The 22,432-nt window shown below is 45.9% G+C and overlaps 1 protein-coding gene and 1 long non-coding RNA gene across 5 annotated transcripts in view; one reads left to right on the top strand and one right to left on the bottom strand.

Annotated features, from left to right (window-relative positions):
- The window catches only part of LOC135370634 (uncharacterized), a 61,967-nt gene that overhangs the window by 18,467 nt on the left and 21,068 nt on the right, over positions 1 to 22,432 (bottom strand). For both annotated transcript variants that reach the window (XR_010415404.1, XR_010415405.1), the window contains one exon: positions 15,710 to 15,768. This is a non-coding gene — a long non-coding RNA (uncharacterized LOC135370634). The remainder of the gene's footprint in view (positions 1 to 15,709; positions 15,769 to 22,432) is intronic.
- The window catches only part of LOC135370633 (LIM/homeobox protein Lhx1-like), a 121,697-nt gene that overhangs the window by 85,494 nt on the left and 13,771 nt on the right, over positions 1 to 22,432 (top strand). For all 3 annotated transcript variants that reach the window (XM_064604418.1, XM_064604417.1, XM_064604419.1), the window contains exon 6: positions 18,578 to 18,767. In XM_064604418.1, the coding sequence (XP_064460488.1) occupies positions 18,578 to 18,767 (190 nt within the window). The remainder of the gene's footprint in view (positions 1 to 18,577; positions 18,768 to 22,432) is intronic.

Genomic DNA, 22,432 nt, shown 5'->3' with positions numbered 1-22,432 from the left:
GTACGCCTCCCGTTTTCAACGAACCAGGGCAGATAACGATATCATTTGAGATGATGGTTGGTTAGGAGCGTGCTATGCGGTGAAGTTCATTTTTAAGAGTGTAGAGCAATTGTTTGCCCGCACATTATACGTAGGGCCTGACTTTTTCGGGTTTTATTTTTGGCCAAATTCGGGGGGTAATTATTGGGTGATATTTTTCATTCGAAAATTCGGGTGTATTCGGGTTAAATCCCGTTACGGCATATTCTGTCGTCAGGAATTCAGGTGTATTCGGGTGATTTTTTTTTTGTTTAATAAAAATTTGTCTTAACATGGAACTGATGTTTAGCAATGTTATCAAACTTTATTTTAATGCACGCTTATGAGTGTGCCACGCGACCCGGATGTTTTCGGGTAGATTCAGGTTAAAGCCGAATTTTACAGATTTCGTTCGGGGGGGTAAATATCGGGCGGATACGGGTTTAACCCTAAAAAGTCAGGCCCTAGTTATACGCTGTACGTGGAGGATGCACCGCAAGGTTGTTGAGACTAACTTGTGTGTTCATATATCCGATTCAGTTTTTTTCTTTTTCTTTTTTTAGATATCCTCATATTATCTTGCTTATAAGGTCGCACTGTGAAGGCGCTTTTAACAATTAAGTTGAACGGCTGAACGGTTGGAGAAGAAGAACAAGAAAAAAAAACACACACAAAAAAAACACACGTATACAACGTTGAAGGAACACCGACGCCCTCCTAGGACTAATTGCCCCAAACGGAGAGGGGCCATCGTGTCTGACCCAAGAAGCCGTTTGCGGTTTTGTCTCAAAGCGTCCGGAAAGGCCGCTTTCTTTGACTTGACTCCCTCTTTAAAATAGTAAAACAGAAACGTGGAAGGAAGGAATGAAAGGCGAAGGAAAGCCGACGAAAAAGGTTCTTCCCCCCTAGCTAGTCCAACGTCAGCAAGCGATGTTTTTCGTTATTTAAAAAAAATAAAAATAAAAATAAAGACACACGGTGTCGCAGCTTTCACTCTCGTGTGTCTGCGTATTCGGCAGTGTTTGAAGGCCGATAGGTGAGATAAAGGAATAGGTTGTACATTCTTGTATGGCGGCGCGGCTTCTTTCGGAGGACGTGTCAATAACCTTCGCCTAACCCAATGTTTTTTTGTTTTTTTTATATATGTCTCTTCATGACTGGACCATGGACAAAACGTTGACGTTCCTTTTGCGTGTCGGAATCGTGTTTTTTTTTTTTGTAATTTATACCCGGGATTTAACCGCGGAATGGAAGCGTCTTCCAAGCTATATTTCATCCATTAGGACCATTACCCATATACTTCACAGTTCAAAAAAGCATCACGTGATCATCTTCATGTACCATAGTATTTCTAATGTCCTAAATGCGCGTGGTACTTTGCATGTTTGTTTCTTCTGTCGCTCCCTTCTTTTATTGCTCTTTTAGATTTTCTTGGTCGCTACACTGATGTCTGTCTCTCGTTATTGCCGGCGGATCTTTACACCACAATTCTAATTATTTTACAAACACGAGAACGACCTTTGTATTCCTGACTTGTGCGTCATTTTTCTTCATTGCGCTGACTGAGCTTCTTTATCGGTCTCTTTATTGCTTACAATTAGACCGAAAGGAATTTGTTTCTTACTTTTTTTTTTTTGCAATTCAGGTGTGAAAAATGAGATGTAAAAATATCGACAAACAAGCTACGACTCGAATTTATCTTCCTTGCTTGAAGAAAACGTACCTGAAACGTCACCAAAAAAGCAAGGCGGTTACAGCGGTTTGTGCAATACGACTATGTAACGATGTAATAATGTCATTACGGAACGAATACGTGAATGATGTGGGGGGGGGGCATATGTTTAATGCTGATAAAAAAAAGAAAGCAGAAGGGAAAGGTTAGCCATGACGTAGGCTTGCCATTCCCAATGAGAGGATTCCGACGATCTGGGCCAGCAGCAAAAAAAAACCGCTCGTTCCCATATCGACGGGTGCCCAGGTATGCTAACTGCTTGGGTGGGCATGTCGGGTCTTTCGGAGCATGCGAAAGCATGCGCTCTGGTCATCTATATACATACGTTTGCGAGGTCGCGCTTTGTTTTCATTTTAATCAAAGATAAATACGCTATACAATATAATATACATTTATAGGACATAATTCTCCACCGTATATTGTTCCCTGTTTTTTTTTTTCATTAATTTCATTTTTTTTCTTTAGTTCTAGTTTCTCGCTATGATCATATACTGCCAAAATTAGGATGCGAGAAGGCGAGATATGTATCTTATCTCGCATAATCGAACTCGAACTCTCAACGGGCAACTTTGACTAAAGCCTCTACATCCTTCCACCGCACACTCTAAAAACAGAACTTCATCGCATAGCACGCTGGAGCGCCGGGCGTACGCCTTTTTGGGACACTTAACATAACTACATAAGTGTCCGAAAAGGGCGTATGCCTCCCGTTTTCAATAAGTCAGTAGTGGTGAAGTATCATTCTGTACAATGGTTGGCCTTCAGCGTGCTATGCGATGAAGTTGTTTTTATAGTGCATCGTATTCTTGTTAAACAGAACGCAGAGCGGAAAGCGTACGCCTATTTGTGACACTTACACTCTTAAAAGTGAACTTCACCGCATAGCACGCTCTTAGCCAACCATTATCTGGAATGATATCGTTATCTGCCCTGATTTGTTGTAAACGGGAGGCGTACGCCTTTTTTGTGACAATTATGAACAGCATAAGTGTCACAAAAAAGGCGTACGCCTCCCGTTTTCAACAAATCAGGGCAGACAACGATATCACTCCAGACTATGGTTGTCTAAGAGCGTGCTATGCGGTGAAGTTCATTTTTAAGAGGGTACGCAGTTACGTTAATTGTCACTAAAAGGCGTATGCCCCGCGCTTCTCACGAATCAAGAATGATAACTGTGTCATTCTGCGCAACGGCTGTCCTTTCCGGCGCGTTATAAGGCGATGTTCCCTTGTAAGAACACAGCGAATCGTCCGTGCCTCATGTTTGAGGTCACCGCGGTACGAAAGCCGCCACTATAATATCAGAGCATTGCGGAAAAACTCTGCAGTGGAGAATCCACACGCGAACCATCGCCTTCTCTACAGTCAGCAAACACTGGAGCGACTCCCTCTCTCTCTCTCCCCCCCCCCTCTCTCTCTCTCTCTCTCTCCGGTAGCACCGCGCAAGTCAAGCGAGAGAGGGGGAAGGACTCCGTGGTGGAGGAGAGTTTATCTTTGTTTCGAAGGCTCGCCGTGATGAATAGCGCCGGCCGCTGCCAGGTTGCCAGATTATTTGCCCTCAAGCAGTCCGTCCAACCCCTCAGCTGTCTCCCTCGTTGCTTCGTGCGCAAATTCCCTGGCACGAAGTGTCCATTTATTTCCACGGCCTATATACACCTACGTTACGCGACGTATATTTCTGCTACGCTTTCATCCAGTGGTTTCGGTTTTCCATTGCTGCGTGAATACGATGTTGCGTCTAAAATGTCACATATTAAAATGTATCTGGTTGAAATTTTTTTGTGTGTTGAACATTTATCTATAAATCGACATTATCCGCATCGAAACCAGTTGTGAAATAACACACCTCCGGAGAAGGGGCTTCTGCTCCTGATAGCGAGAGTTTAGCGCACGTGTTCAGCGTGATGTTTTTTTTTCTGTTTTTTTTTCTTTTCTTTCTTTTTTTACTTGGCGGAAGTATGTGAGGTACGTTTTTCCTGTTTGTTAATTTTTTAATCGTGTTTTCGCTTTTTTTTTTTGTTCGGTTTTCTGGCAACATGTGTGCGATTAGTTTTCGCACGTGGCTCTTTACGAACTCGCCGAGGAGGCCTTAGCCATTAAACTTGTTAACAGACAAAGTTGCTTCATTTCTTTTAATGGCGGCTGTGTGCCCGCGCTTTTCGGGCCGACGGGGGGTCTTTCGCTAAAAACCGCAATAGCTAATAAATGAAGCTAATCGGCTATATAATATAACATAATTGGCTCATATAGGGAATTGCCTGAAATCCCATGCGCTACACACAGAACGAGAAAATATCGAAAATGCACAAAAAAAAACAACAAAAAAGCAATTGTTTTCGTTTAGATGATGATGTCTCACTGACTCCATTGATTTTCGACCCCCAATTCAGCGTCGTTCGTCCTCTCATCATCAGGACATATCTCATTCCGTCCATTGTGCCTTGGGGGTAGTGGGCAGCACCTCATGTGGCTAATTTCCCCATTCATCATCATTAATTTGTCTGTTGTTGTTGTTATTGTTAGAGAGCTTTTTGTGTATTATCCTTCAACCTGGTAAGCCGTCCTGCTACGAAACTTTAGACCGACTATTTAATAAGGATATTTGAAATACCATTTCAACGAAATCGTGGATGCAAGTCAGGGTGCAAGAACGTGCTGCACAAGCTTTAAAAAGAAAAAAATAATCTTACGTCCTATCCAATGTATAGGGCCACTGCGGAAGCGCAGTTCATATACGGTCTAAAATCATACCGACCCTAATAGGGGTAACGAGCGTTACGACTGCACTCTTAAAAATGAACTTCACCGCATAGCACGCTCCTAGCCAACCATTATCTCGAATGATATAGTTATCTGCCCTGATTTGTTGAAAACAGGGGGCGTACGCCATTTCTGTGACACTTATGCTGTTCATAATTGTCACAGAAAAGGCGTACGCCCCCTGTTTTCAACAAATCAGGGCAGATAACGATATCATTCGAGATAATGGATGGCTAGGAGCGTGCTATGCGGTGAAGTTCATTTTTAAGAGTGTGGCAAGCGAATGTGCTCTGCCGGATGTTTGCGTAACTCTTGCGCAATAATCCCGTGCAGCAATTACCGGATCTGTCCACGCGACCGTACGCCGCCTACAGCTGCAGCTGCACCGCGGCACTCGTGCACACCTCACATCGCACGAAAGAATAAAAAAAAAACGGTTGCGAAAACGAGAGAGGGGGAAGAAAACGAGAGAGTGAGAACAAGGACGGAGGGAACGCTATGCAAAGCGAGCTTTCTCACATAGCTCAGGTGAATGCGGCAGAGCACCCTTTACAGGCGAAAGTAATCGCACTCTGCCGCACTCTAAAAACAGAACTTCACCGCATAGCACGCTGTGCGCCAACCATTGCCACGACGCTTCAAGTACACCTTTTTGTGTCAGTTTGTATATATGATAATTGACACAAAAAAAGGCGTACGCCTCCCTCTCTCACCGAATTATCAGCGATAACCTCATCATAACCGCTTGTTAGCCATATCTTTTTTTGTCATCTTTAATCTATCTCATCTTTCTTTCACCGTTTGTTAGTTTGTCCTTTATTTCCAAATTATTTTCTTTTCTTTATTTTATTGTTCTTTCATTTATTTTTTGTAATATGCCCAACACAAGGACCTTCGTTTTATTCTCGGCCTTTGCCAAAGTTCTAACTAACCTCTTCTTCCTCGCTTGACTCGTCGGCATCCTACATTTTTCTTTTTTCTTTGCGGAATAGCAAGCCGATGTCCCGTTTTGCTGACCTTTCCCCCTCTTTTTTTTTTTCCTTTGGTCTAATAAATATACCCCCCCCCCCCCCCCACCCCCACCCTTCGTGGCAATGGTTGACGCGCAGCGTGCTATGCGATGAAGTTTTGTTTTTAGAGTGTAGTAACATTACTATATTAACGACATATAGTAATGATATCACTTTATGCGATCACTATTATTATTATTATTATACAACAATATATACATGCTACTACGTTATTAGACTATCCTTTGCTCCACTGTCTTAGTTCTGATGCATATATGCCGCTTTCGTAGAAAACGGTCCTTCAAATTAATCTCCTTCCGGCTAAGTACACACACAACCTATTCCCTGCCATTCTTTTTTTTTTCTTTTTTTTTTTTTCGCCATCCGTACGGTCCTCAATTCTCCAGCAGCGTTCACCGAAAGAGACCTCGCTCGCCTTGTATCGCGCAATATAAGAGACCTACACACCATCTTCTCCGTACAAAAAGGAGAGAGACAGCAACAAAAACAATCCTGGGGAGGAGAACGGGAGGCGACAGTTGAGAAATGGGAATGCCTGCCTCGGGTTTTCGCCTCCGAGGACCCCGGGTTCGCACCCTCGCGCCACGGGGGACTTAGTCGACCGAAATGAACTAGCTGCCAGAAAAGACAACACTTACAAGTAGGGAAAACAAATACAAGGAAGAGAACTGCGCTATGCTGCTATCGGAAAACGATTGGGTCAGGGATAGGGAAGGAGGGAGGGAGGAAGGGGGAAGTTTCCCGTCTCGATGGAAATATCTCTTTCTTTGTTGCCCTTGCGTCGTCGCTGTCGTGTTGCCAGACGCAGTGCGAGTGAAATTGTTTCTTCCTCGGCGTCGGGAGTTGTACGACGTCGTTGGAGGGATTGTAACGGGACGCTTCGTGGAAGGGGGGTTCAGGTGGCCGATGTGGACGATCTGACGATTATTGCGCGATGCTCCTGTCGTGTCGGATGTCTTTTTCTTTCATTACATGTTCTCCGCGTTGGTCCGTGGTGTTTGATGCTTTGAAGAATTCGATGTCCTTGCGGGTTACAAAAATTACTGCGGGGAATTGGCTAGCCCGTACGAGTCGATACCCCCCTACTAATGGAACTTCACCGCATGCGTACTCTTAAAAATGAACTTCACCACCATAGCAAGCTCCTACACTCTTAAAAATGAGCTTCACCACATGGCACGTTCCTGGCCAACCATTGTCTCGAATGATATCGTTATCTGCCCTGATTTGTTGAAAATGCGAGGCGGAGCCTATTTTGTGCTATTATGCCGTCGCCCATTTGTACCATTACGTAGTGCATAATGGTACAAAATAGGCTCCGCCTCCCGTTTTCAACAAATCAGGGGCGAGGACGCTGTGCTAGGAGCGTGCTATGTGGTGAAGTTCATTTTTAAGAGTGTATTTAGAGTGGGGCTGGGGGAGGCGTAAGTGTCACGAAAAGGCGTACCCCTCTCTCGTTTTCAACGAATCGGGGGAGAGAGTGATCTCATTCCATACAGTATGACGGTTGAACACAAAGACGTTCGTGAATTTATTACTGTACAAGCTTTCGTGCAGGAGGCTGCACTTCCTCAGGCTGCACTTCCTACCTGACGAAGTGCAACCTCTTGCGCGAAAGCTTGTACAGTAATAAATTCGTGAACGTCTTCATCGTTTTTTTGTGTTATATGTTTTTCAGATTACGGTCTTGAATGCCCTTCGACTCTTTGTACACTCTTAAAAATGAACTTCAGATAACGGTATCATTCGAGACGATAATTGCCTAGGAGCGTGCAATGCGGTGAAGTTCATTTCTAAGAGTGTATGACGGTTGGTGAAGCGCGCGTTATGCGGTGAAGCCCTATTTTAAGAGTGTGTCGTCTGCGAAACAATCTAAACTATATACAGCGCCGTCTCCCTGGAGACGTATCAGATCCACACTGTAGCGTGCGGTTGACCATTCCCAACGCTTTCACCGAGTCACATAAATTCCAAGCATCACGTTCGTTAGCAGCGCCCCCTTCCAGGAGGGAGCACGCGGCAGACATTGTTTCACATCGCGGAGAGCGCCGTCCTGTCGATGTTCGCCTGGGGACCCCTGTGGCCAACCGACGCCACCGTTTGAAAAATGGACTCATCGCTCGATTGCGACCCACTCCTCCGCTGCATCATCTCTCGCGCATGCATAGCCCCATGTGTGCAGCGGAGATGCGCTGATAATACGTGAGGCTGCGTCCACCCTGCAGTTAGCGACAGACAATGGAAGGATTCAGATTGGCGCGTAGTCACCGTGTCTGCCTGCACCATTGTGGTTGTTCATGCCGAACCATTTTGAGAGCGGGAACTGCATGGCCCAAAAAACCGTCCGAATTCTTTCCGAACCGAATTCGGGAACGAACTTTTTTTTTCGGAGAACAGAATTCTGAAGCTAGATTTCTCCTCCAAAATGGGAAGTGACTCGAACCGAAAAAGTTGAGAACGTATCCAGTGGCTATTCAGCCGGAAGGAGAACCATAGCAACGACGACGTAGCAATCGGGATACACACCTCATATAACACACTGACGGCTACCCATTGCACAGCATACACTCTTAAAAATGAACTTCACCGCATAGCACGCTCCTAGCCAACCATTATCTCGAATGATATCGTTATCTGCCCTGATTTGTTGAAAACGGGCGGCGTACGCCTTTTCTGTGACATTTATGCTGTTCATAATTGTCACAGAAAAGGCGTACGCCTCCTGTTTTCAACGAATCAGGGCCATCAGGGATACCATTCGAGATAATGGTTGGCTAGGAGCGTGCTATGCGGTGAAGTTCATTTTTAAGAGTGTATGATGCCGATGTCATTCTTAATTTGTGGAAAGTGCGTTGCGTACGCCTTTTTTTTTTGTGACAGATCACAGCAGGCTGTGTGAAACTGAAAGACACGGTGACGTATATACTCTAAACAGTCATTCAGAATTTTGTCATTCCCTTTTCAGAGTTTTTGAAAACGGAAAGCGTGTACCTTTTTTTGTGGCAATTTTAACGTGATTTAACTATCACAAAAAGGCGGTCACCCCGCTGTACCCTCACATCAGAAGCGGTAGCGGTACCATTCCGTGCAATGGTAGGCGCAGAGCGTGTAATGCAGTGAAGTACTGCTTACAGTATCAAGAATAATGAAACTGCATTTTCATGTTCGTTGACTGCACACACTGCTTCTGCGAAGCGTCCAAAATTAAGTTCAAAGTCATAAACAACCCTAACAGAGTGCGAAGAAAAAAAACATCATCCAACAATTATAAAGAAAGCGTCCTAATGTGACACCAAAATCTCTGTTGGGAGCAGTTGATGTTCTACGTGTCACTGAGTGCCTTATCGGGTCCTCTTCTGTGATATTTACACTGTATGTGAGTTCAAGACAGCGTCCGCATCGATGTTCTTCGCAGCTGAACTCCCCACTGTGTTGAGAGGCTCCAGCGGGCTACGTATTCTATGACGCAATTACCAACTTCCGTCGGCTTCTGTTTCCGTTCTGGCCAGTCATTTCCGGTCGGCGGCGCGTGGAACAGACTCATTTGGTTCCGTCAGGTGGCGCGCGCGTGTGTGTGTGCTCATTTATTAAGGCATATTACTACAGCTGATTTGAGGAGAGAGTAGACATCCTTTGAAAGTTAATACACGTGTGAAGTGTCACAAAAAGATGCAAGTCTCCCGTTTTCGTGGAAACAGGAGAGAACGGTGTCATTCGAAATGATTATTTGGCTAGGAGCTTATCATATTGTGAATATATATGTTTTTAGAGTGTATAATTAGGGCCTGACGTTTTCGGTTGAGTGCCTTTCCCGGATTCGAGGGGAGGGATCGGGTGCGTTTTTGAAATCTGAAATTCGGGGTGAATTCGGGTGCTATTGATACAATCGGATGTTATCGGGTTAGTTTTTTTTTTTTTTTTTTTTTTTTTTTGACAGCAAGCGGCCCGTAGTTTGGGGTGCACTTATTGGTCATACATGCATTCCTCGTGATTTATAGTCACAAGCAGCAGATGGTGTAACACTAAATATGCTTCGCATAGTTTACCGTTGCACTCAGATAATATTTTCGTCAGATGTGTGCACAGGTTGCTACTAAATCGTGTACGCGATATACAACGTAATACGTGATTAGAATTCGGGAAGAAATCGGGTTTTTACCCGAATGTGCCCGAAACTGATTCGGGAGGGAACAATCGGGCGGAATCGGGTTTAGCCCGAAAAAGTCACACCCTATGTATAATTCACCCTCTCCGATACTTTCAATATTGTTTACTTTCGTGTCTCGACCTCGGATCAAAAATCAACCTACTTCGCAATGTAGTGCATTTTTATATTGTGGTAAGAAAATTGCCTCCATCCCTTCCCATCTTCGTCTTCCCCCTTTCTTCTCGCGCCACATCTGTTACGGACGTACCTACACTCGCTGGTTGGTCCTTCTATCGTTTCAAAAGGCGACACCCTTCGGAAGTAAATTTTCGAACTAAAGTCATCCACATAAGTAAAAATAAATAAAAAGTAAAAGGAGAAAGATTGATCCTCACGAAAACAGACACGATTCTTTTTTTTTTTTTAATTTACATGTCACGTAAATTACGACGAATCGAAATAGTTTCGATATCAAGCTAGACAAAGTGATGTAATCTTGCTACGTATTCGAACTACACTCTTAAAAATGAACTTCACCGCATAGCACGCTCCTAGCCAACCATAATCTCGAATGATATTGTTATCTGCCCTGATTTGTTGGAAACGGGAGGCGTACGCCTTTTCTGTGACAATTATGAACAGCATAAGTGTCACAAAAAAGGCGTACGCCTCCCGTTTTAACAAATCAGGGCAGATAACGATATCATACGAGATTATGGTTGGCTAGGAGCGTGCTATGCGGTGAAGTTCTTTATTAAGAGTGTACAATCTAATTAAATGGGGGAAAGGACAAAGTAACCGAATAGCATTGCTCTCGGAGCACGCCTCACGAAGAGAGCCACTCCATCGCAAGCAAGGACGAAACAGAACAGAAGTGAAAAGCGTTCGGCTCCCGAGTGGCGCTAACCGTCTATTCACACGAGCGATATCCTCACGGAATATTCTAGTGGAAGAATAAACACTGCTCACAGAGCCGAAGTTCCGTACCGTGTTATGTTCAGCATTCACACGGTGCGGAATATTGAGAGTGGCGTACTGCGCATTTAGCAGACGACACTTAGCAGACGACACCGTCAGCCTGTTTTCCTGTCGTCTGCTACGGAATATCTTGTGGCTGTGTAGCAGGATATTCCACGCGGTTAGCAGTGTGCGTGACGACACAACGTTGAGCACTCGCGCTCACGTGACAGCAGAAAGCTATGACGCTTTTCGCATCTTCCGCTTCTGGGGGAGTGTCGCTCGTGTGAACACACGGTAACGGGAGGAGGTCACTTCGGTGAAATATGGCCACCACAAACCGTCTTCTTCCCTTTCACTCGGAGCTGTGCACACCGGCGTGAAAAATTTTTATCGCGCGTCTTCGCAGGACGCCGTAAACAACGAAGCCAGAAAAAAAAAAAGGAAAAGAAAAGCACCGGGGAAAAATTTATGCGCGTAGACGAAAATACGGCGAACGACGACGACGACGCACCTCACTTTCTCTGTGTATACGGTCTCCGGAAGCCGCCCGCAATATTTGACTATAAAACACGCTGAGGTTGGCAACCTGTCACGCGGCCATTTTGGACTCCCGCTGCGCTACCGAAGATAAGGGCGCGCGTGGCACGACGGATTTTTAATAGTGCGCGCGCGCGTGCATGGTTTCTCTCAGTGCGTGCGCGTATGCCGCTCTTTTTCTCCCTCCGTCTTTTTGTCAACTCACCGCTACTGCAAAAGTGTTAAACGCAGCGTGACATTTTATGAGTGTTCTGCGGTGTAGCTGCGTTGGCGGGGAAGTGTTATTATGAGGGGTAGTTTTTCGAGTGTGTTTCCTCTTGGAGGGTCAATGTCATTTCAGCGTGCGACCCGAACCGTTATACGTGCTTTGCTTACAGTTTTTTTTTTTTTTTTTAGATAGTTGTCTATAGTTTTTATAGAGATCATTCGAGATTTTTCCGTTCGTAGACAGTGGTGTTGTCGCACGCGAGTAACTTTCAATTTTAAAAGCTTTTTTTTCTTTTTTTCAGTGGGGTAGAATATACGCACCACGCTGAAAGGCAACGTCAATCGGCATTTTTATCGATTTTTTTTAACGCGTGTATTTCATTATTTTCATAGAAAGTCGACTTATACACTCCGAAATGCAGTACTGCAACGACTCGAACGACCAATGGCTCAAAATACTTCTTTAAACAGGTTATGCCTTTGTGCGTGTTGGCGTATCGTCTTCTGACGTCACTGCATCCACACCGTTGCAGGGAATATTTATATGCGCGCCCACTTTGACGAAACTCTATCCGAGCGTGGAACAGCAAACCTGTCGACTGCGCTGCACCCAGCGACACGCAGACAAAAAAGAAAGAAGGGAAGCTGTTTCTCCTGTCGTCTGCATTTTTTTACTTTCGCGCTCGCGACGTTCCTTTGGGCTGTCGTCTGTTCTCGAGTTCCTGGCCCTCTCGCCAGGGGGTGGAGCTGCTGCCCTTTGATTGGCTGACGCGGAGGAATACAAATAAAAAGAACGCCAGAGGAAGTACGCGAGGCGGATTTGGCCTCCTCCATCATACAGAGCTACCTCGTTTACAAAAGCCGAATTTCGGAAGAGGGTACTGGTTGGCTGCTGAACGGAAAAAAAGAAAAAGAAAATAAAGGAAGGAAGAAACCTTTTATATGTTTTGTTTTTGTGAACGCTTGCAGTCGTTAGACTTTTGCAATTGTTTTGTACGCTCTTAAAATAGAACTTCACCTCATATCACACACCTAGCCAACCGATCCCGAATGATGTACATCGTTCTCTCCCCTGATTTGTTGAGAATGAGAGGGGTATACCTGTGACACTTACGCAGATAAGTTTATAGTCACAAAGGGGCGTACGCCCCACAGTTTCCACAACGGTGTCCTTCTGCGCAATCGACAATGCCCTTGCAGCGAGTTTTGCGGTGAAGTTTTATTTTAAGAGTGGCGCTGATATATAAAAACAACGCACTGACGTTACATACAAAACAATGACAATGCCAAATCATCGATGTGGACAACGTGACCTGAGAAGCCGCGTCCCGCTATTTTTACGACCTGTTATTTCCTTCGTCCAAGTCCTTCGAACAACGTCGTCAGTCACGATTCAGGAATAATACGAGGAAGAAGAAAACAACAGATTACAAAAAAAAAAAAAAAAAAGAAACGGTACGCGGTACCTCTTCCGGAATTCACGAAGCACCCCCGTTATTTTCCCGGGTCTTCGTGACAAGTGTGTCCAACGCCATTGTCGTTCGCTACCGCGAAAGAGAAAGTGCAGTGTTGCCAACAATGGGGGCACTTGTGCGGGTCGCGCAAACCACCTGCTCAGTGTTGCCGGACCCTCGCTACACACACACAAACAGTCTGCCGCTGGAGCCAAGCGGCCCAGTCGACGTCGCCCCACCTGTTGCGCACAATGCGAAATAATAAGTGGTACGTAACTTAGCGCGGACAATGGCTTCGACGTGTAAAAAAAAAAAGTTGCACGCCTTGTAATCGAGGGTGTGCACGGTTATATGTACACGCGCTCGGTAATTCCTGGTTTTCTTTTGAATCGGGAAACTAAAAAAAAAAAAAAAAAAGGTTCGGTGAGTTTTGGGAGGCACCTGAAGACGAAGGTAAACGTAAAATGACCATAATTTCCGCATGATGTCTTGTTTATTGGATTGGGAGCCGTAATAGGTATAGAAGGGAGCTGAGAGGTTATCTCTTACTTGACCGTAATCTACTTGTTGTGGTTGGATCTATAGTTTTCAGCGTAATTGACCTCAGTGTGATCAAATGATAAGGCACGCTGCGATAAGGAATCTCATATGCAGATTCTTAGACGAATTCCCTGGCTTAAACGCGTTTAAAGAGCGCGTGGTACGTGGAAGGCATTTATTGAGTACGTCATACAGTCTAAGGAAAGAAAATGAGTATTTTTTGTCTTAGCAACTATACATGCATTGCCTTTTGTGGCAATTTCGATATACGAAAATTGTCACAAAAAGGCGTACGCCCCCCTGTGTCTTCCACATCACAAGCGCTAACCCTATGGTTCGTGGCAATGGCTGGCGCACAGCGTGCTATGCGGTGAAGTTCCGTTTTTAGGGTGTAGTTGCGATGCGTACTCTGGAAACCGAAGTTCATGGCATAATGCGCGCTGCACACTCTTAATACAGAACTTCACCACATTGCACGCTCCTATATAGCGAACCGTCATCCCGAATCACGTCGTCCTCTCCGCTGATTCGTTGAAAACGAGAGGGACACGCCTTTTCGTGACACCTATGCAGTTATGATATTGGTCGCGAAAAGGCGTACGCCCCGTGCTTTCCAAAAATCAGGAGTGATAACGGTATCATTCTGCGCCGCAATCGTTGCACTTCAGCGTGCTGTGCGGTGAAGTTGTGTTTGAGAAGTGTACACCTATTATCGCTTCTGATGGGGGGAAGAGGGTGGGGCGTACGCCTCTTTGTGGCAACTAATATTTATACGCAGATTGTCACAAAACGGCGTACGCCCCCACTTTTCACACATCAGAAGAGAGAACGATATCATTCTGAATTATATATAGATAGCTCTGAACATGTTATGCAGTGAAGTCCTCATTTCAGAGCGCACAACAATATGCACAGCACCGCGAGAATCAAATCGAATTGGTCCTTTTAAAAAAAAAATTCCGTACGAATCCAACAATAAATACCAGATAGATATATACAGATATAGATATAATACAGATAAATACCAGCCCATATTTCCTTTTTGCCCTCGGAAATGTTGTTCCAATATTGTATTTAAAGAAAGCCCACATTCTGCACGTGTTTTTTACTCAAAATAAATGATATTACAACACCTGGAGACTTGAGGTGGGATAAACCACAAGGTGCCGGTTGCAGACCAGCGTGTGGCGAGCAGTACAAGGAAAGTCAAGTCCGAGATGAAACGTAGAACAATAAAAAAACAACACAGAAGCTTTCTAAGTCTAATATGAACAAGCTTTCGCGTGGTGAACCTATTGAGCTTACAAAGCTTCAGCATTGTTTTTTATAGTTAAACAAACGCCAGACTATAAGGAGGCGAAGAACATTTTCTCTACCCAGTTTCATGTGCCCTCAGAAGGACTCGTACGTGTATCTGACGGGCACGCGACCCAGTTGGCCGCACGCGCTTTCCTGTGTGATGTGTGTGTGTGTGTGTGACTACCGCGTGCGGCACGCATGCATGCTGCAGACTTACGTGCGCTGCATGCACAGAAGCCAGCGTTCAAACGAAGGGAGGGGGATCCCTATTCACGTGCCTGCCTTCCATTGTGCGAGCGAGGGCCCCGATGACTCCTTATCGAGGTCTCTCAGGCGAGCGCCGGAGCTTCCGTCGCTAATCCAGACGCCGCGCGCGCGGGGCGCCCTTATCTCTTGCTCGGCGCCTCTTCTCTCCCACCCTCTGCGGGACGCTATGCAGACGTGATAACGGGCGGTCGCTGCTCGCCAGTTAACGTCGTCAACCCGTCTATTATACGTCGCCACCGTATTCGGCTCACTTTGCTTACTGCAAACTGAACGGAGCTACATGCGAAGTATACGTCGGCTTTTTTTGTCTCTCTGTGAGCGAATTCTTGCGAGGTTACAAGATAAGAATGTGGGAGAATGTGCGATGCTGCGGTTGTTTTGTTTCGTAGAAAAATTGTAACTTCCAATAAGATTCGAAATGGAGGTAAAAGGAACGACAAAATAATCCGCAAGATGGTGCCACACTCCGTAAACAGTGACAGTAACATAAACACGAAGTGTATTTCGTACAGTATTTGCGCCCATATTTAGTCACCCAGTAGGATCTCAGGTATCTGCATATTATGTGTATGTGTACGTTGGGACTATGTTTATCTGAGCAACGTAGAGGGTTGGGCTTGTTGATAGTGACACGATTAACTTGAAGCGCAGAACTTCCAAGACAGGGACAAAAAGGACTGTTGCGTGCCCGTTGTCCTTTCCGTCCCTGTCCTAGAAGTCCTGCTCTTCAAGTTACATCACGTTTACTTTATACTCACCGTCATATGGGGTGATGTAACAAAGTGACTAGTGGAGCACCCAATTTCATCCTTGCCCCCTGAAATGACAAACGGGAAAGATAAATTTCCTTTTAACGATCAAAGATGAAAGTCACTGAAAAGGTTAGCCAGCTGTAGGAGTCGAACCCACATCTTTCATCGTTAACTTCTTAGGCAAATTGAGGCTTTGTGTGTATTTGTCCCTTCTATGTTGTTCCAGCCTCAGAACATCAGTTCTCTCATGTTCCTTTTATTTCGCTTCTTTCTTTATCTTATCGTCACCGGAGATCTTCCCGCATGATAGATATCGCCCATTCAATATATGTATAGTCAGTGAACACTATAGCCGTTCGCATATAGCGCGTACTATAGCATGCTCACCGATATATACCCTGACTTCGCTTCAGATAAGGCTGCTCCATTGTACCTATAACCTTTGTGAAGAAGCCCTGTTGAGGGAAAGGGAACGAGGCGGAATATCGGGGAAGAGATATCGCGCATATAGCCGTGGAGTATGGAGTTGACACCTTTGTGTCGGAGCTTCCTTCAGTCTGCAAGGTGGATGATAACCCGGTGGGGATGTCTGTGGTATACAGCCTAAGAGGTTCGTCTGGCGGAGCTCGGTGTCGAATACGATTCTGCGGAGCATGGGTCACGTGATGTTACACGTTTTACGCGACAACGCATGTTTGAGTTCCTCGGATTTGGAGGGGGGAGTCAGGTGCTATTGATACAGCTTGGGATAAAAGTTTACGGAACACGGCACTGGCGTATTTCCTCATTTGAAGCGGCCCCATGCTAGCTATTAGGACGAATTCGAATAAGAGACGGGTGACCGGCGCTATTGCATCCATCCCCCAGTACACTCTTAAAAATGAACTTCACCACATAGCACGCTCCTAGCCAACCATCACCCCGAATGACAACGTTCTCGCCCCTGATTTGTTGAAAACGGGAGGAGGAGCCTATTTTGTGCCGTGCATAATGGGAACAAAATAGGCTCCTCCTCTCGTTTTCAACAAATCTAGGGCGAGAACGTTGTCATTCGGGGTGATGGTTGGCTAGGAGCGTGCTATGTGGTGAAGTTCATTTTTAAGAGTGTATATGTGTGGCCGCTCCTGTTTGCGGCTAGGGTGCCACCCCAATCGAGAAATGCGACACCCCGGTGTTCCGTAAAGTTTTGTCCCACGCCGTATATACATTCGGGATATATCGGGTTATTTTGTTCTTGCTGTCAGCAGCAAGCGCGGCTAGCACTTATGGGCAAAAAATGCATTCCTCGCGCTTTTATGACACAAGCACCACATGTTGTAATGATGATGGTGATGATGATGATGATAGTAGGAGAAAAAAAATTTAGATGTGAGCCCGCTCACCGCGCGACAAGCTGCTCCGGGTCTAGCAGAAAAAAAAAAAAAAAAAACGTCTAGAAAGACGAGAGCCCAGCTATGCTCTTAACGAAGGTGATGAGGGGGCGCTGTGCACCCTGACGCTACAAAGGGCAGTTATACCATAGTCAGACGGCAAACCTAAGGCCGTTAGGGGAACGGCCGTTATTTCGCCTGTATAGTCCAACCATCATTTCGAATGACATTGCTCCCTGCCCTGATTTGTTGAAAACAGAAGGCGTACGCCATTTTTTTTTTCAGTTATAAACTGCGTAATTGTCACAAAAAGGTGTACGCAAACCATTTTCAACAAATCAGGGCACAGAAAACGCCTATCCCCTGCCTATCCCACGTGTACCTATGCCCCTAATCGCTGAACGCGATCGCAACATCGTACTCAATATAACGAGGCAGTTAAGGAGTCCTGATGCAGATGTAAAACCGTCCCTGTGTACACAACACTGTGTATCCGCGCGAAGGAAAACAAAACAGCGCATCCCTCCCCGACTGTTTGCTCAATTATGACGAGGTCATTGTCAAAACAAACGATCCCACACCCCTTCGTTTAAGAGCTCTTTTATTAGCGGAGGCAGTAAATTGTTTTCCCAGGTCGGGCTGCACTCGTTATGTTCATATTTACGAGCGCGTATGTTTCGCATAATGAGTGGGCGAAAAATAAGAGTTCCGAAATCACGAGAAGTCAAATAAGTGGTGAGGTGGAATTTTCGTCGTGCTTCGGATATCGGTTCCCCCTCCTGTTTTTTTGTGCTGGAAGACGAATTACTTGACTTCGACGGTGATGACTTTTGTGTTCTTCGTTTTTCGCGGTTGGCATTTTTGCGTCGGGAGGAATTACTGACATGTGTGTATATAGAGCTGTATATCACGGTATTGCAGTATAAGCTGGGATACCGGTCGAATATACATTTATGTGTGGGTTTTCGCCTTTTTATGACAACAGTCGTACACTCTAAAAACAGAACTTCACCACATAGCACGCCATGCGCCAACCATTACCTCGAATGATAGGGTTATCGCTTGCGATTGAAAGACAGAGGGGGGCGTACGCCTTTTTGTGTCACCTTTCGTATATCCAAATTGCCACAAAAAGGCATACGCCCCCTCTCTCTCTCTCTCTCTTCGAATGAGAAGCGATAATCCTATAATTTGTAGCAATGGTTGGCGCACAGCGTGCTATGCTGTCAAGCTCTGCTTTTAGAGTGTAACTGCATAAGTGTCACAAAAGGACGTACGCCTCCCGGACAGAGAGAGAGAGCGATGCCATTCGGGATGGCGGTTGGTTCTCTGCGTGCTATGCGGTGAAGCTGCGTGTTTTACAGTGTAGTCTTGCCGGCGATTTTGCGTGACAAAATATAAGCGAAAAAGAAAAGAAAACGGTCTAATTTTAAGCGCCGGACAATGTGGCTGTAAATGTTTACGCTTTTGCCTAATCGATGTTTCTATATTCGTGGTCACGCAGGTATGGTTTCAGAACCGCCGTTCAAAAGAGCGTCGAATGAAGCAGCTCAGCACCCTGGGGGCCCGGCGGCATTTCTTCCGGAGTCCCCGAAGAGTGATGCGTTCCCTTCGCCCGGGAATGTCACCCGACGGTCTGGATGACTCTCCCGAAATGGGACCCGGCCCAAACTCCGCCTTCGGCTACTTCTCAGGTAATGAGCGCTTCTTTCTATAAGACGTTGAGCACATTTAACAGCGGCTTCCACTATATATAGCGGGAGAAACACGGGGATACGACGAGGTCGTACGAGGCTTTGCGATTGATTGTTACGGCAAAATTGCTATAGATCTGCTACGGATCTGCAAGCGAAGAACGCAAGCGCACCGCTATTCTACATGCCGCGCGCGCGCAGGTAGCGCTCGCGTTTTTGGGTTTTGCGCCCTACTCTAAAACTTTGTAACACGAATAATCGTAGAAGCAGCACGACAGAGGCTTCGTTTTGCGGAAGCAGGCTCCCTCCGTATGTTCCGCTATACAACAGACGCGCAGTGGAGCAACCGAGCTCGCAAGATACAGTCTGGCAACCTTGCCCTCGACGCCCGGAAGTCACGACACGCGGCGGCTCTTCCACCGGAGCCATTTTTCTTCGCCACTTGCGTTGCAGGAATGTGCTTTGTTTCTCAACGTGTATATACCCGCAAACGCTGTTTTCTTTTTCCTTTTTTTTTTGAACACAGCAAATGGCGTTTCGATGCTCGAGGGCGGAACATAATTAATTAGACTCAAAGTTCGGAAGTTGGCTTCTGCTTCGCTGCTGCTGCTGTTTTTCTTTTCTGTACAGCGGAAGAAATTTATGCCCAACATTTAGCTTACGATATATCGTTTGCATTAAGTCCTTCTGACAGTTCGAGTTGCAAGGCAGAGAACGGTCGTGCCCGACGTGCACACTCTTAAAAATGAACTTCACCGCGTAGCACGCTCCTAGCCAATCATCACCTCGAATGATATCGTTATCTGCCCTGATTTGTTGAAAACGGGAGGCGGACGCCTTTTTTGTGACACTTATGCTGTTAATAATTGTCACAAAAAGGCGTAGGCCTCCCATTTTCAACAAATCAGGGCAGATGACGATATCATTCGAGGTGATGGTTGGCTAGGAGCGTGCTACGCGGTGAAGTTCATTTTTAAGAGTGTATATTGTGTAGACAGAGTCAGCACCCTCGTCAGCATCAGGACACCAGTTTCGGGGCGCGAGCATTGAAGCCCTTATTATTCCTTCCTTCAATTATCATAAAGAGTACCTCCACCTGCATCTCTCCTGAAAGGCAAGCGCCTTTTTGGGACACTTAACATAACTACATAAGCGTCCGAAAACGGCGTACGCCTCTCATGTTCAACAAATCAGCAGTGATAAAGGCATCATTCTATACAATGGTTGGCCTTCAGACTGCTATGCGGTGAACAGAACTTCACCTCATAGCACGCTTCTAGCCACCCATCATCATGAGTGACATCGTTCTCTCCCCTGATTTGTTGAAAACGGGAAGCGCACGCCCTTTTGTGACACTTGTGCAGTTGTGTTAATCCTCAGAAAAGGGGCGTACGCCCCGCTTTTTTCACAAATCGGAATTTTTAAGGGTATCGTTTTGTGCAGCGATCGGCCCTGAGCGTGTTATGTGGTGACGGCCTACCAGGGCACTGAATGCATGATACCGTTATCAGTCCTAACTCGTGGAAAGCGCGAAGCGTAACGCTTTTCTGTTACAATCACCGTAACTGCGTAAGTGTCACAAAAAGGCGTACGCTTCTCATTTTCAACAAATCAGGGGAAAGAACGATGTCAACCCCGAGATGGTGCTTGGCAGAACACAGAACAGAACTTCGCCACATTACACGCCCCTAGCGAACCATCGAATGACGCCCGTTATCTACCCAGATTTGTTGAAATCGGGGGGCGTACGCCCTTTTGTGTGACACTTAGCAATACATATTTGTTTCAAGAGAGAGGACGTGATAGTATACACGCGAAATCCTTCCCCGTTCTGCATTCGCCCACACTCTTAAAAGTGAACTTCACCTCATAGCACGCTCCTAGCCAACCATAATCTCGAATGATATCGTTATCTGACCTAATTGGTTGAAAACGGGAGGCGTACGCCTTTTTTGTGACAATTATGGCCAGCATAAGTGTCACAAAAAAGGCGTACCCTCCCGTTTTCAACAAACCGGGGCAGATAACGATATCATTCGCGGTTATGGTTGGCTAAGAGCGTGCTATGCGGTGAAGTTCATTTTTAAGAGTGCAGGATAACGTACACTCTTAAAAATGAACTTCACCGCATAGCACGCTCCTAGCCAACCATTATCTCGAATGATATCGTTATCTGCCCTGATTTGTTGAAAACGGGAGGCGTACGCCTTTTTTGTGACACTTATGCTGTTCATAATTGTCACAGAAAAGGCGTACGCCCCCTGTTTTCAACAAATCAGGGTAGATAACGATATCATTCGAGATAATGGTTGGCTAGGAGCGTGCTATGCGGTGAAGTTCATTTTTAAGAGTGTAATCAACGATTAACAATGCAGCGGCATCTTCGTGAACCCCTCACGGAACATGACTGGGCGACAACCATTCTCTTTCGCATTTTTATTCTTTCTTTTCTTTCTTTTTTTTTCACCGCACGTTTACGCAGACAGCGTCGATCCGTCACACACAGACACGCAGCCCTGTATGCATGCTTCCCCCCCCCTATACACGTAAAACGCCAACACAAGCACCACCAGCCCCAGCTCCTGGGTCGCCCCTGCTGCATGCCTGACCCTCACCTCGAAGGGAACCCGAGCAGCTGTCAGAAACAGCCACCGCGCTGGCCTCGGGCCTCGCTGCCAGGGGAAGCTCTTGATAAACATGAAGAGACCCACAACAAAAGAACACACCCTCCCCATACTCCCTCCCCCCCCCTCCCCTACGTAAGGGAGGGGGGAGAAGTGGAAGCGGTCTTCGAAATCGTTCTTTGTCCACGCGTCGTCGTCGTCGAGCGATTGAAAGCGGTCCGGTCGGCATCAAGGCAGACGAAGCGAAAGACTGCGTGAGCGCGGGGACTCCCGCGTCATTCGGAGAGGGGGTCCTAATAGAAGCTATATAGCATTGATACAAATCGCTGGGTAGCGGACGCCTTCGTAACCATCAAGAACATATGCATGCCCGTGTATATACGTGGGCATGAGAGCTGTCACGGCCATTGTAAAAAGCTATGATTACAAACCCGAATGTGTCAAGCTACGCGGAAACGAGACGCAGACTCGCGTCGTCCAAGTTGACTCGTAATATGAAATGAGAAATGTGGCTCTTTTTGTTATTTCGCGCACGATGGCGCAACTGGTATTAAATGTAATTTCTGTAAAGCCGCGAAGGATAATTTTTTTTTTTTTAAATACGTCCGTTTAATAGGTGTGGCACCGCGCTCCTAAAACAGAACTTCACTGCATAACACGCTGAGGGACAATACCGTTATCACTCCTGATCTGCAGAAAGCGCCGGGCGTACGCCTTTTTTGTGTCAATTTGGATATATTATAACTGACACAAAAAGGCGTACGCCTCCCTCTTTCCTCGAATCAGAAGCGATAACCCTATCATTCGTGACAATGGTTGGCGCAGAGTGTGCTATGCGGTGAAGTTCAGTTTGTAGGGTGTACAGTAACTACATAAGTGTCACAAAAAGGCGTACGCCTTCCGTTTTCAACAAATCAGCTTCTGTTTCTACTGCATACTTTTTTTTATCCTATAGGATCTCTCTCTCCCTCTCGCCGTTTTTAAATAACATTGAATTGCTATAAGAGGGAAAAAAAAATCAAGTTCCGAGTATTTCCGTGT

This window comes from Ornithodoros turicata, chromosome 10 (genome assembly GCF_037126465.1).
Source record: "Ornithodoros turicata isolate Travis chromosome 10, ASM3712646v1, whole genome shotgun sequence".
Classification (NCBI taxonomy): domain Eukaryota; kingdom Metazoa; phylum Arthropoda; class Arachnida; order Ixodida; family Argasidae; genus Ornithodoros; species Ornithodoros turicata.
This window is presented reverse-complemented; position numbering and strand designations above follow the sequence as displayed.